General features: G+C 43.8%; 1 protein-coding gene across 1 annotated transcript in view; it reads right to left on the bottom strand.

Annotated features, from left to right (window-relative positions):
* The window catches only part of LOC135561977 (uncharacterized), a 74,024-nt gene extending 63,697 nt beyond the window's left edge, over positions 1–10,327 (bottom strand). The window contains exons 1-5 of the mRNA XM_065004510.1: positions 10,227–10,327; positions 8,675–8,850; positions 5,534–5,636; positions 5,180–5,225; positions 1,264–1,368 (exon numbers count right to left, since the gene is read on the bottom strand). Of these exons, the coding sequence (XP_064860582.1) occupies positions 1,264–1,368; positions 5,180–5,225; positions 5,534–5,636; positions 8,675–8,850; positions 10,227–10,327 (531 nt within the window). The remainder of the gene's footprint in view (positions 1–1,263; positions 1,369–5,179; positions 5,226–5,533; positions 5,637–8,674; positions 8,851–10,226) is intronic.
* Between the last annotated feature and the right edge of the window lie 3,443 nt (positions 10,328–13,770).

The raw sequence follows: 13,770 nt of genomic DNA, 5'->3' as shown, positions 1-13,770 counted from the left end.
CAGGGAGCTTGTTCCTTCTCACTTGTATTTACAGGAAAGGGACAGGACATCCAAAGGGACATCTAAAGGGACAGGACATCTAAAGGGACAGGACATCTAAAGGGAGAGGACATCTAAAGGGACAGGACATCTAAAGGGAGAGGACATCTAAAGGGACATCTACAGGGACAGGACATCTAAAGGGACATCTACAGGGACAGGACATCTAAAGGGACATCTACAGGGACAGGACATCTACAGGGACAGGACATCTAAAGGGGCAGGACATCTAAAGGGACATCTACAGGGACAGGATATCTACAGGGACAGGACATCTAAAGGGACATCTAAAGGGACATCTACAGGGACAGGACATCTACAGGGACAGGACATCTACAGGGACAGGACATCTAAAGGGACAGGACATCTAAAGGGACAGGACATCTAAAGGGACAGAACATCTACAGGGACAGGACATCTACAGGGACAGGACATCTACAGGGACATGACATCTACAGGGACAGGACATCAAAAGGGACAGGACATCTAAAGGGACAGGACATCTAAAGGGACAGGACATCTACAGGGACAGGACATCTAAAGGGACAGGACATCTAAAGGGACAGGACATCTACAGGGACAGGACATCTAAAGGGACAGGACATCTAAACCACAGTGAAATGGGTTTCCAAGCCAAGCAGTGAGGATAGGGAGGAATATGGGGTTGTCATATGGCTGAGAGATAAACCACTTGCGACTGGCTTGCGACTGGCTACATACAGCAGTCATGTCAGCTCCATAATGCATTAACAGACATGCTGCAGACCGTGCTGCTGCTCCAGTTTTAACTGTTCTGCCCTATTATTTTTCGACCATGCTGGTCATTTATGAACATTTGAACATCTTGGCCATGTTCTGTTATAATCTCCACCCGGCACAGCCAGAAGAGGACTGGCCACCCCACATAGCCTGGTTCCTCTCTAGGTTTCTTCCTAGGTTTTGGCCTTTCTAGGGAGTTTTTCCTAGCCACTGTGCTTCTACACCTGCATTGCTTGCTGTTTGGGGTTTTAGGCTGGGTTTCTGTACAGCACTTTGAGATATCAGCTGATGTACGAAGGGCTATATAAATAAATTTGATTTGATTTGATGTCCATCTGGTGCTCTAGAAGTCACAGCATAGACTAGATCATACATGAATCCTGGACAGATATGACACAACAGCTTCATAGAGGGCTTATAACGCGCCATGCAGTGACAATAGGGTGTCGTAAGAGTCTGACGTACCTGAGAGTGACTATTGACCTCAACCTCCTCAGCAAAGCGAACTTTGACTGGGTTGGACCGGAGTTTAGCTCTCTTCTCTGGGGTGATGAAGGAAGACTTGGGTCCCTGAGAAACCACAGGAGGAGAAATTAGGACTTGGGTCCCTGAGAAACCACAGGAGGAGAAATTAGGACTTTGTGTCCCTGAGAAACCACAGGAGGAGAAATTAGGACTTGGGTCCCTGAGAAACCACAGGAGGAGAAATTAGGACTTGGGTCCCTGAGAAACCACAGGAGGAGAAATTAGGACTTGTGTCCCTGAGAAACCACAGGAGGAGAAAGTAGGACTTGTGTCCCTGAGAAACCACAGGAGGAGAAAGTAGGACTTGTGTCCCTGAGAAACCACAGGAGGAGAAAGTAGGACTTGTGTCCCTGAGAAACCACAGGAGGAGAAAGTAGACAGATTTTCCAAAAGGCACAAGGACACAGACTGCACAAACTGTGGTTTAGCGGTAATGATCACAGCTTAGACAAATAACATTGTCCTCACCCCATCCGGGTTCAAACCCCTTCTCCTTCCTGTATGTCCATCTGTTTCTAAATCAAGTGTCAGTAAACACTAAAACATCTAGATCTGAAAACTAACAGGTAGTGGATAAACAACAGAACCTCAGAGACACTAATCTGACTGATCAACCCAACAGGCTCATAAACAACAGAACCTCAGAGACACTAATCAACCCAACAGGCTGATAAACAACAGAACCTCTGAGACACTAATCAACCCAACAGGCTGATAAACAACAGAACCTCAGAGACACTAATCTGACTGATCAACCCAACAGGCTGATAAACAACAGAACCTCAGAGACACTAATCTGACTGATCAACCCAACAGGCTGATAAACAACAGAACCTCAGAGACACTAATCAACCCAACAGGCTGATAAACAACAGAACCTCAGAGACACTAATCTGACTGATCAACCCAACAGGCTGATATACAACAGAACCTCAGAGACACTAATCTGACTGACCAACCCAACAGGCTGATAACAACAGAACCTCAGAGACACTAATCAACCCAACCCAACAGGCTGATAAACAACAGAACCTCAGAGACACTAATCAATGATCAACCAACAGGCTGATAAACAACAGAACCTCAGAGACACTAATCAACCCAACAGGCTGATAAACAACAGAACATCAGAGACACTAATCAACAACCAACAGGCTGATAAACAACAGAACCTCAGAGACACTAATCAACCCAACAGGCTGATAAACAACAGAACCTCAGAGACACTAATCAACAACCAACAGGCTGATAAACAACAGAACCTCAGAGACACTAATCAACCAACAACAGGCTGATAAACAACAGAACCTCTGAGACACTAATCAAACCCAACAGGCTGATAAACAACAGAACCTCAGAGACACTAATCTGACTGACCAACCCAACAGGCTGATAAACAACAGAACCTCAGAGACACTAATCTGACTGATCAACCCAACAGGCTGATAAACAACAGAACCTCAGAGACACTAATCAACCCAACAGGCTGATAAACAACAGAACCTCAGAGACACTAATCAACCCAACAGGCTGATAAACAACAGAACCTCAGAGACACTAATCAACCCAACAGGCTGATAAACAACAGAACCTCAGAGACACTAATCAACCCAACAGGCTGATAAACAACAGAACCTTCAGAGACACTAATCAACCCAAAACAGGCTGATAAACAAAGAACCTCAGAGACAATGGATCTAAAACTGTAAATGTTGCTTGTCATTTAAGTCATGTTCCTAAAACCCTAATATTGTTGTTGTTGTGGTAATGAAGTGGTTTCTCCACTGTAGGTAACGCCAGCCACTGCAACACATCCAGGGAGTCTTCCTAAAGAGTCTTCCTAAAGAGTCAGTGTTCCTAATGGGTAAAACTATGTGTGTTGTTGTTGTAAAGAGTCAGTGTTCCTAATGGATAAAACTGTTTTGTTGTAAAGAGTCAGTGTTCCTAATGGATAAAACTATGTGTGTTGTTGTTGTAAAGAGTCAGTGTTCCTAATGGGGAAAACTGTGTGTGTTGTTGTAAAGAGTCATTGTTCATAATGGATAAAACTGTGTGTGTTGTTGTAAAGAGTCATTGTTCCTAATGGATAAAACTGTGTGTGTTGTTGACTGATCAACCCAACAGGGATAAAACTGTGTGTGTTGTTGTTGTAAAGAGTCAGTGTTCCTAATGGGGAAAACTGTGTGTGTTGTTGTTGTAAAGAGTCAGGGTTCCTAATGGGGAAAACTGTGTGTGTTGTTGTTGTAAAGAGTCAGTGTTCCTAATGGGGAAAACTGTGTGTGTTGTTGTTGTAAAGAGTCAGGGTTCCTAATGGGGAAAACTGTGTGTGTGTTGTTGTAAAGAGTCAGTGTTCCTAATGGGGACAACTGTGTGTGTTGTTGAGAAGAGTCAGTGTTCCTAATGGATAAAACTGTGTTTGGGTTGAGAAGAGTCAGTGTTCCTAACGGGGAAAACTGTGTGTGTTGTTGTAAAGAGTCAGTGTTCCTAATGGGGAAAACTGTGTGTGTTGTTGTTGTAAAGAGTCAGTGTTCCTAATGGGGAAAACTGTGTGTGTTGTTGTTGAAAGAGTCAGTGTTCCTAATGGATAAAACTGTGTGTTGTTGTTGTAAAGAGTCAGTGTTGCTAATGGGGAAAACTGTGTGTGTTGTAAAGAGTCAGTGTTCCTAATGGATAAAACTGTGTTGTTGTAAAGAGTCAGTGTTCCTAATGGATAAAACTGTGTTGTTGTAAAGAGTCAGTGTTCCTAATGGATAAAACTCTGTGTGTTGTTGTTGTAAAGAGTCAGTGTTCCTAATGGATAAAACTCTGTGTGTGTTGTTGTAAAGAGTCAGTGTTCCTAATGGGGAAAACTGTGTTGTTGTTGTAAAGAGTCAGTGTTCCTAATGGGGAAAACTGTGTGTGTTGTTGAGAAGAGTCAGTGTTCCTAATGGGGAAAACTGTGTTTGTTGTTGTAAAGAGTCAGTGTTCCTAATGGAGAAAACTGTGTGTGTTGTTGTTGAAAGAGTCAGTGTTCCTAATGGATAAAACTGTGTTGTTGTTGTAAAGAGTCAGTGTTCCTAATGGATAAAACTGTGTGTGTTGTTGTAAAGAGTCAGTGTTCCTAATGGGGAAAACTGTGTGTGTTGTTGTTGTAAAGAGTCAGTGTTCCTAATGGGGAAAACTGTGTGTGTTGTTCCTAATGGGGAAAACTGTGTGTGTTGTAAAGAGTCAGTGTTCCTAATGGGGAAAACTGTGTTTGTGTTGTTGTAAAGAGTCAGTGTTCCTAATGGATAAAACTGTGTTGTTGAGAAGAGTCAGTGTTCCTAATGGATAAAACTGTGTGTGTTGTTGAGAAGAGTCAGTGTTCCTAATGGATAAAACTGTGTGTGTTGTTGTTATGAAGAGTCAGTGTTCCTAATGGGGAAAACTGTGTGTGTTGTTGTAAAGAGTCAGTGTTCCTAATGGATAAAACTGTGTGTGTGTTGTTATGAAGAGTCAGTGTTCCTAATGGATAAAACTGTGTGTGTTGTTGAGAAGAGTCAGTGTTCCTAATGGATAAAACTGTGTGTGTTGTTGAGAAGAGTCAGTGTTCCTAATGGATAAAACTGTGTGTGTTGTTGAGAAGAGTCAGTGTTCCTAATGGATAAAGTGTGTTGTTAAAAATATCTGCAGTTGCCCATTCATCAACACGCAAGCAAGCAGACACACACACACACACACGCGCGAGGCCACACTACTAGGTCATAATAAAGGCGTGACAACACTCTGCTGCCTGTGGGGAACCATGATGGAGCACCTGGGTGTGTGTGTGGTTTCTCTGTTGGTGAAGAGAGCAACTGTTAAGGAAGAATACAACATGGAAAACATAGTGACTCACCGCTGAGTTTCTGAGGACCGTTATCATCACAGAGTGCTGACACTCCCTAGGGGGAGGGAGAGAGAGAGAGAGAGAGAGAGAGAGAGAGAGAGAGAGAGAGAGAGAGAGAGAGACAGAGAGAGAGAGTCAGAGAGACAGAGAGTCAGAGAGACAGAGAGACAGAGAGTCAGAGAGACAGAGAGAGAGAGAGAGAGAGAGAGAGAGAGAGAGAGAGAGAGAGAGAGAGAGAGGCAGAAACAGACACAGAAAGAGAGAGGGACAGAGAGTGGGGGTCAATATGATAAATAAATGCTTGTGTGTTTGTGAGTGTGTATGCATGCGTGTGTGTGTGTGTGTGCGTGTGTGTTATTGTACCTGATGAGGTCAGTCGCTTGCTCTGGGGTCAGGTCGTCGACGGCAACATTGTTGATCTTTACGACCTGGTCGCCAGGAACGAGCCTTCCATCAGCCGGCCCCGCTACCCACACACAAACACACAGGATCCTCTTCCTCATCATCTTGATCAACAGAGTATATAACAGATCATTGCTGATAAAGGATGCCAAAGATATACTTATTTCCAAAACACCAAGAGACTGTCTCTCTGACTCTCTCTCTCTGTCTCTCTGACTCTCTCTCTCTCTCTCTCTCAGACTCTGACTCTCTCTCTGACTCTGACTCTCTCTCTGACTCTGACTCTCTGTCTGAAAACCAGTTGTGAAACTTACAGAAATGTTTGACCTCTGTCATTGCCAACAAAGGGTATATAACAAAGTATTGAGATAAACTTTTGTTATTGACCAAATACTTATTTTCCACCATATTTGCAAATAAATTCATTAAAAATCCTACAATGTGATTTTCTGGATTTTTTTTTCTCATTTTGTCTGTCATAGTTGAAGTGTCCCTATGATGAAAATTACAGGCCTCTCTCATCTTTTTAAGTGGGAGAACTTGCACAATTGGTGGCTGACTAAATACTTTTCTGCCCCACTGTATATACAGTAGGTCTGTGAGGGTAGTCTATATACAGTAGGTCTGTGAGGGTAGTCTATATACAGTAGCTCTGTGAGGGTAGTCTATATACAGTAGGTCTGTGAGGGTAGTCTATATACAGTAGGTCTGTGAGGGTAGTCTATATACAGTAGGTCTGTGAGGGTAGTCTATATACAGTAGGTCTGTGAGGGTAGTCTATATACAGTAGGTCTGTGAGGGTAGTCTATATACACTAGCTCTGTGAGGGTAGTCTATATACAGTAGCTATGTGAGGGTAGTCTATATACAGTAGGTCTGTGAGGGTAGTCTATATACAGTAGGTCTGTGAGGGTAGTCTATATACAGTAGGTCTGTGAGGGTAGTCTATATACAGTAGGTCTGTGAGGGTAGTCTATATACACTAGCTATGTGAGGGTAGTCTATATACAGTAGGTCTGTGAGGGTAATCTATATTCACTAGCTCTGTGAGGGTAGTCTATATACAGTAGGTCTGTGAGGGTAGTCTATATACAGTAGGTCTGTGAGGGTAGTCTATATACAGTAGGTCTGTGAGGGTAGTCTATATACAGTAGGTCTGTGAGGGTAGTCTATACACATCCATACACACAGGGCCCAGTAGGTCTGTGAGGTACTATACAGCATTATAAAGCCTTTGGTGTCCTATTGAGGGTAGTCAGTCCCCTGAACCGTTCCTCTCATTACTGTAACCACCACCACACACACACCAGCAATACTTCCACTAGCTCAGCAACCTTCCCCTCCTCTCACTACAGTAGGTCCCAAATGGCACCCTATTCTATATAGGGCACTGTGACTAGGACTGGTCAAAAGTAGTACACTATATAGGGAATCTGTGGTGCCTATATAGCGTAGGTCTGTGAGGGTACCCTCAGTCTCCACCTGGGGTAGTCTTAACAACACAAACCCTAATGGAGCCTCTGGAACCACACAAAACCCCTCTTCTCCCTTTTCTGTACAGCCTGTCAATCTCAATGACATCACAATCGGATTCAATAATTTGATCATAGATGTAGTTGGATCCTGCACCTGATGGAGTAATGACTAGCAAGACTGCCAGGATCTCAGTTTAGCAAAGGATGATTGGTCAAAAGACTGCCACCTGAATTCAACAGCATAACTCATTGGTCTGATTTCTGCCACCCAACCAACCAAATTATTAAATCAAATCTTCAAGTGACCTGAAACCATAGGTTTGTTTTTTCTCTTGCTGTTTTTCTCATCAGATGTTGATTGTTAAATTAATCTGTCCAGCGGTCCCAAGCTCATGACAGCACAATATAGTCCTATGTCAGGGTTATGATAGTCCTATGTCAGGTTATGATAGTCCTGTCAGGGCTCTTATGATAGTCCTATGTCAGGGTTATGATAGTCCTATGTCAGGGTTATGATAGTCCTATGTCAGGGTTATGATAGTCCTATGTCAGGGTTATGATAGTCCTATGTCAGGGTCTATGATAGTCCTGTCAGGGTTTATGATAGTCCTATGTCAGGTTATGATAGTCCTATACACTAGCTCTGTGAGGGTTATGATAGTCCTATGTCAGGGTTATGATAGTCCTGTCAGGTAGGTTATGATAGTCCTATGTCAGGGTTATGATAGTCCTATGTCAGGGTTATGATAGTCCTATGTCAGGTTCTGATAGTCCTATGTCAGGGTTATGATAGTCCTATATACAGTAGGTCAGGGTTATGATAGTCCTATGTCAGGGTTGTGATAGTCCTATGTCAGGGTTATGATAGTACTATGTCAGGTTATGATAGTCCTATGTCAGGGTTATGGTATGATAGTCCTATGTCAGGGTTATGATAGTCCTATGTCAGGGTTATGATAGTCCTATGTCAGGGTTATGATAGTCCTATGTCAGGTTATGATAGTCCTATGTCAGGTTATGATAGTCCTATCAGGGTTATGATAGTCCTGTCAGGGTTGTGAGATAGTCCTATGTCAGGGTTATGATATCCTATGTAGGTCTGTGATAGTCCTATGGCAGGGTTATGATAGTCCTATGTCAGGGTTATGATAGTCCTATGTCAGGGTTATGATAGTCCTATGTCAGGGTTATGATAGTCCTGTCAGGGTTATGATAGTCCTATGTCAGGGTTATGATAGTCCTATGTCAGGTTATGATAGTCCTGTCAGGGTTATGATAGTCCTATGTCAGGGTTATGATAGTCCTATGTCAGGGTTATGATAGTCCTATGTCAGGGTTATGATAGTCCTATGTCAGGGTTATGATAGTCCTATGTCAGGTTATGATAGTCCTATGTCAGGGTTATGATAGTCCTGTCAGGGTTATGATAGTCCTATGTCAGGGTTATGATAGTACTATGTCAGGTTATGATAGTCCTATGTCAGGTTATGATAGTCCTGTCAGGGTTATGATAGTCCTATGTCAGGGTTATGATAGTCCTATGTCAGGGTTATGATAGTCCTATGTCAGGTTATGATAGTCCTATGTCAGGGTTATGATAGTCCTATGTCATGTTTATGTAGCCTACCTGGGGTGATGTCCTGCACCAGTATGGGTGTCTGAGGTGTCAGGGTGATTCCATGAGTGTTGAGGAGGGGGTCTCGTAGGATCTGGACGGTCAGTCTAACCGGGTAGCTGTTCTTCTGGTCCTGACCGCTAGACTCTCCCCCCGCAGCCGCCTTCCCATCTACCAGGATACGCTCTCTGATTGGGGTAGAGACCAGGTATCAGCCAGAGGACAAGGTATCAGCCAATCAAAACAAACAAGGTACTTCCTCATAATAGTCTCCAACAGATGATGTCCAATATTGCCTTGAATAACTAGGCCTAACCCAAATAAAACCATTTAGACAAACCCATTACTATCCCCCAGGCTAACCTAGACAAAACCATTACTAGCCCCCAGGCCTAACCCAGACAAAACCATTCAGACAAACCCATTACTATCCCCCAGGCTAACCTAGACAAAACCATTACTAGCCCACAGGCCTAACCCAGACAAACCCATTACTATCCCCCAGGCTAACCTAGACAAAACCATTACTAGCTCCCTGGCCTAACCCAGACAAAACCATTCAGACAAACCCATTACTATCCCCCAGGCTAACCTAGACGAAACCATTACTAGCCCCCAGGCCTAACCCAGACAAAACCATTCAAACAAACCCATTACTATCCCCCAGGCTAACCTAGACAAAACCATTACTAGCCTCCATGCCTAACCCAGACAAACCCATTACTATCTCCCAGGCTAACCTAGACAAAACCATTACTAGCCCCCAGGCCTAACCCAGACAAACCCATTTCTACCCTGCAGGCCTAACCCAGACAAAACCATTACTAGCTCCCTGGCTAACCCAGACATTCCCAAACTAGCCGGGCCTAATGCCAAAGCTAACTGTGTTACGTGGCCGGCCTGGTTAGTACTAACCTGCTGCTGGAATCCCTGGCTAACCCAGTCAAACCCAAAGCTAACCGTGTTCCGTGGCCGGCCTGGTTAGTACTAACCTGCTGCTGGAATCCCTGGCTAACCCAGTCAAACCCAAAGCTAACCGTGTTCCGTTCAAACAAACCGGCCTGGTTAGTACTAACCTGCTGCTGGAATCCCTGGCTAACCCAGTCAAACCCAAAGCTAACCGTGTTCCGTGGCCGGCCTGGTTAGTACTAACCTGCTGCTGGAATCCCTGGCTAACCCAGTCAAACCCAAAGCTAACCGTGTTCCGTGGCCGGCCTGGTTAGTACTAACCTGCTGCTGGAATCCCTGGCTAACCCCTGCTGCTGGAATCCCTGGCTAACCCAGTCAAACCCAAAGCTAACCGTGTTCCGTGGCCGGCCTGGTTAGTACTAACCTGCTGCTGGAATCCCTGGCTAACCCAGTCAAACCCAAAGCTAACCGTGTTCCGTGGCCGGCCTGGTTAGTACTAACCTGCTGCTGGAATCCCTGGCTAACCCAGTCAAACCCAAAGCTAACCGTGTTCCGTGGCCGGCCTGGTTAGTACTAACCTGTTGCTGGAATCCCTGGCTAACCCAGTCAAACCCAAAGCTAACCCTGTTATGCGGCCGGCCTGGTTGGTACTAACCTGCTGCTGGAATCCCTGGAGCGTCGTAGCCATCGCCCCACCACCTGCTCCACCCGACTGGTCCTGCGGGACGGGGAGCGGCTTCTGTCCCGCTCCTCCATTTAACTACAGACAGGGGTTAAAGGTCAGAGGCCAAGGATGAGAGCAGGGGTTCAAATATAGATTAACATTGTGACTATTGTTCCATTGCCTGCATTAGAGGTATGCACACAGATGTGTCATAGTCCTGTCAGGGTTATGATAGTCTTTCAATGAGCAACATTTCCTGTATGACCTAGGGATGTCTGACTGGGAGGGTGTGTCCTCTATCTCTGATTCAGATCTTTAAATGTTTTACCTCTCAGTTTAACTGTTGCAGATCAGCATGCCCCATATAAAAAATCAAGGGTTAAAGACAGCTCTAATCCATATGGATCACGCATTAATTGTCAGAAAGGGCTAAAGCTAAATTGACTGATTCTACCTCTTGACTGGCTCCTCTTGACTGGGCTAAAGCTAAATTGACTGATTCTACCTCTTGATTGGCTCCTCTTGACTGGGCTAAAGCTAAATTGACTGATTCTACCTCTTGACTGGCTCCTCTTGACTGGGCTAAAGCTAAATTGACTGATTCTACCTCTTGACTGGCTCCTTTTGACTGGGCTAAAGCTAAATTGACTGATTCTACCTCTTGACTGGCTCCTCTTGACTGGGCTAAAGCTAAATTGATAACTACCGGACAGTTTCTAAACTATCTTGCCATGCAAAAAAATATTAGAATCACTGGCACCTTTCAGCTAAGAAGTTGTTTTTTTTAAACTTCAAACTACACACAGTGGCCAGTTTAGGAAGACCACCCTGTTCACAAAAATGGATCGCTCCTACAGGCAGTGACTCACATGGCTGTGGCTTGCTAAATAAAGCAGGCAGACAGGCATTAAGGCATTCAGTTACTGTTCCATTGAACGTTAGAATGGTCAAAACGAGTGACCGAAGCAGCTTTGAGCATGGTATGGCCGCCGGTGCCGGGCGCGGCAGTTCCAGTATCTCAGAAACGGCCTCCTGTGTTTTTCACGACAGTGTCCAGGGTTTACAGAGAATGGTGAGACAAACAAAACACATCCAGTCCTGTGGGCGTAAACAACTCGTTGACTAGATGGGTTGAAGGAAAATGGAAAGAATCGCACAAAGCTTAATAGGCAGTCCACAAAAAGACAAATAATGGTGCAGTACAACAGTCGTTGATACTTGTCACGGATGAGCTATTGCAGCAGACAAGCACCCCGGGTTCCACTACTATCAGCTAAAAACAAGAAGAAATGGCTCCTGCGGGCACGCAATCACCAACACCGGACAAATGAGGAATGGAAATACATTGCCTTGTCCGATGAATCCCGGTTCCTGTTGCGTCATGCTTATGGGGCCATGAGTCCACCAGTCCTGCCTGCTGTCAACGGTACAGGCTGGTGGCGGAGGTGTACTGGTGTGGGGAATGTTTTCCTGGCACACGTTAGGTCCCTTGATACCAACGGAACAATGTCTCCAAGTCCAAAGGGGGGTCCGAGCAGGTAGTCAATGGGGGAGTGTACAAAGCATCTTTCCATGACAGACTGACCAGGTGATTCCAGGTTAAAACTATGATCCATTATTGATGCCACCTGTTAAATCCACTTCAGTCAGTGTAGATGAAGGGGAGGAGACGGGTTAAAGAAGGATTTTTAGGCGTTGAGACAATTGAGACATGGATTGTGTCTGTGTGCCATTCAGAGGGTGAATGGGTAAGACAGAAGATTTACGTGCCTTTGAACAGGGTATGGTAGAACTCATAAAAACATGTGATACCAAACCCATTCACATTGGTAGTTAACTCTTGACATTCCTCGGGCCGCCACCAAACCAGCTACATGCAAATGTAGTTTTAACACTCCACATTTTGGACATTTTGGACAATTCATTACATTTGGATTCCCTGGTGCCACTAAAGTGGTTTAAAACCCTGATGATAAATGAGTTCAACGAGGTGTGCAATTATTTTGACTTTATATGTAGTTTATGATGTTCTAATGTACTGGTTTTTCCATCTGGTTATTCCATCTGGTTATTCCATCTGGTTACTCCATCTGGTTTTTCTATCTGGTTATTCCATCTGGTTATTCCATCTGGTTAGTCCATCTGGTTTTTCTATCTGGTTATTCCATCTGGTTATTCCATCTGGTTAGTCCATCTGGTTATTCTATCTGGTTATTCCATCTGGTTATTCTATCTGGTTATTCTATCTGGTCATTCCATCTGGTTTTCCATCTGGTCATTCCACCTGGTTATTCCATCTGGTTATTCTATCTGGTTATTCCATCTGGTTATTCCATCTGGTTTGTCCATCTGGTTATTCTATCTGGTCATTCCATCTGGTTACTCCATCTGGTTATTCTATCTGGTTATTCCATCTGGTTATTCCATCTGGTTAGTCCATCTGGTTATTCCATCTGGTTATTCTATCTGGTTATTCCATCTGGTTATTCCATATGGTTATTCCATCTGGTTAGTCCATCTGGTCATTCCATCTGGTTATTCCATCTGGTTATTCTATCTGGTTATTCCATCTGGTTATTCCATCTCGTTAGTCCATCTGGTTATTCTATCTGGTCATTCCATCTGGTTATTCCATCTGGTTATTCTATCTGGTTATTCCATCTGGTTATTCCATCTGGTTATTCTATCTGGTTATTCCATCTGGTTAGTCCATCTGGTTATTCTATCTGGTTATTCTATCTGGTTATTCCATCTGGTCATTCCATCTGGTTATTCCATCTGGTTATTCTATCTGGTTATACATCTGGTTATTCCATCTGGTTAGTCCATCTGGTTATTCCATCTGGTTATTCTATCTGGTTATTCTATCTGGTTGCATTCCATCTGGTTATTCCATCTGGTTATTCCATCTGGTCATTCCATCTGGTTATTCCATCTGGTTATTCTATCTGGTTATTCCATCTGGTTATTCCATCTGGTTAGTCCATCTGGTTATTCTATCTGGTTATTCCATCTTGTTATTCCATCTGGTTATTCCATCTGGTTATTCTATCTGGTTATTCCATCTGGTTATTCCATCTGGTTATTCCATCTGGTTATTCCATCTTGTTATTCTATCTGGTTATTTCCATCCATCTGGTTATTCCATCTGGTTATTCCATCTGGTCATTCCATCTGGTTATTCTGGTTATTCTATCTGGTTATTCCATCTGGTTATTCTATCTGGTCATTCCATCTGGTTATTCCATCTGGTTATTCTATCTGGTTATTCCATCTGGTTATTCTATCTTGTCATTCCATCTGGTTATTCCATCTGGTTATTCTATCTGGTTATTCCATCTTGTTATTCTATCTGGTTATTCCATCTTGTTATTCTATCTCGTTATTCCATCTTGTTATTCTATCTGGTCATTCCATCTGGTTATTCCATCTAGTTATTATATCTGGTTATTCTATCTGGTTATTCCATCTGGTCATTCCATCTGGTTATTCCATCTGGTTATTCCATCTGGTTATTCCATCTGGTTATTCCATC

Source organism: Oncorhynchus nerka, linkage group LG18 (assembly GCF_034236695.1).
Source record: "Oncorhynchus nerka isolate Pitt River linkage group LG18, Oner_Uvic_2.0, whole genome shotgun sequence".
Taxonomy (NCBI): domain Eukaryota; kingdom Metazoa; phylum Chordata; class Actinopteri; order Salmoniformes; family Salmonidae; genus Oncorhynchus; species Oncorhynchus nerka.
The sequence above is the reverse complement of the archived record's forward strand: the minus strand, read 5'-3'. Positions and strand labels throughout refer to the sequence as shown.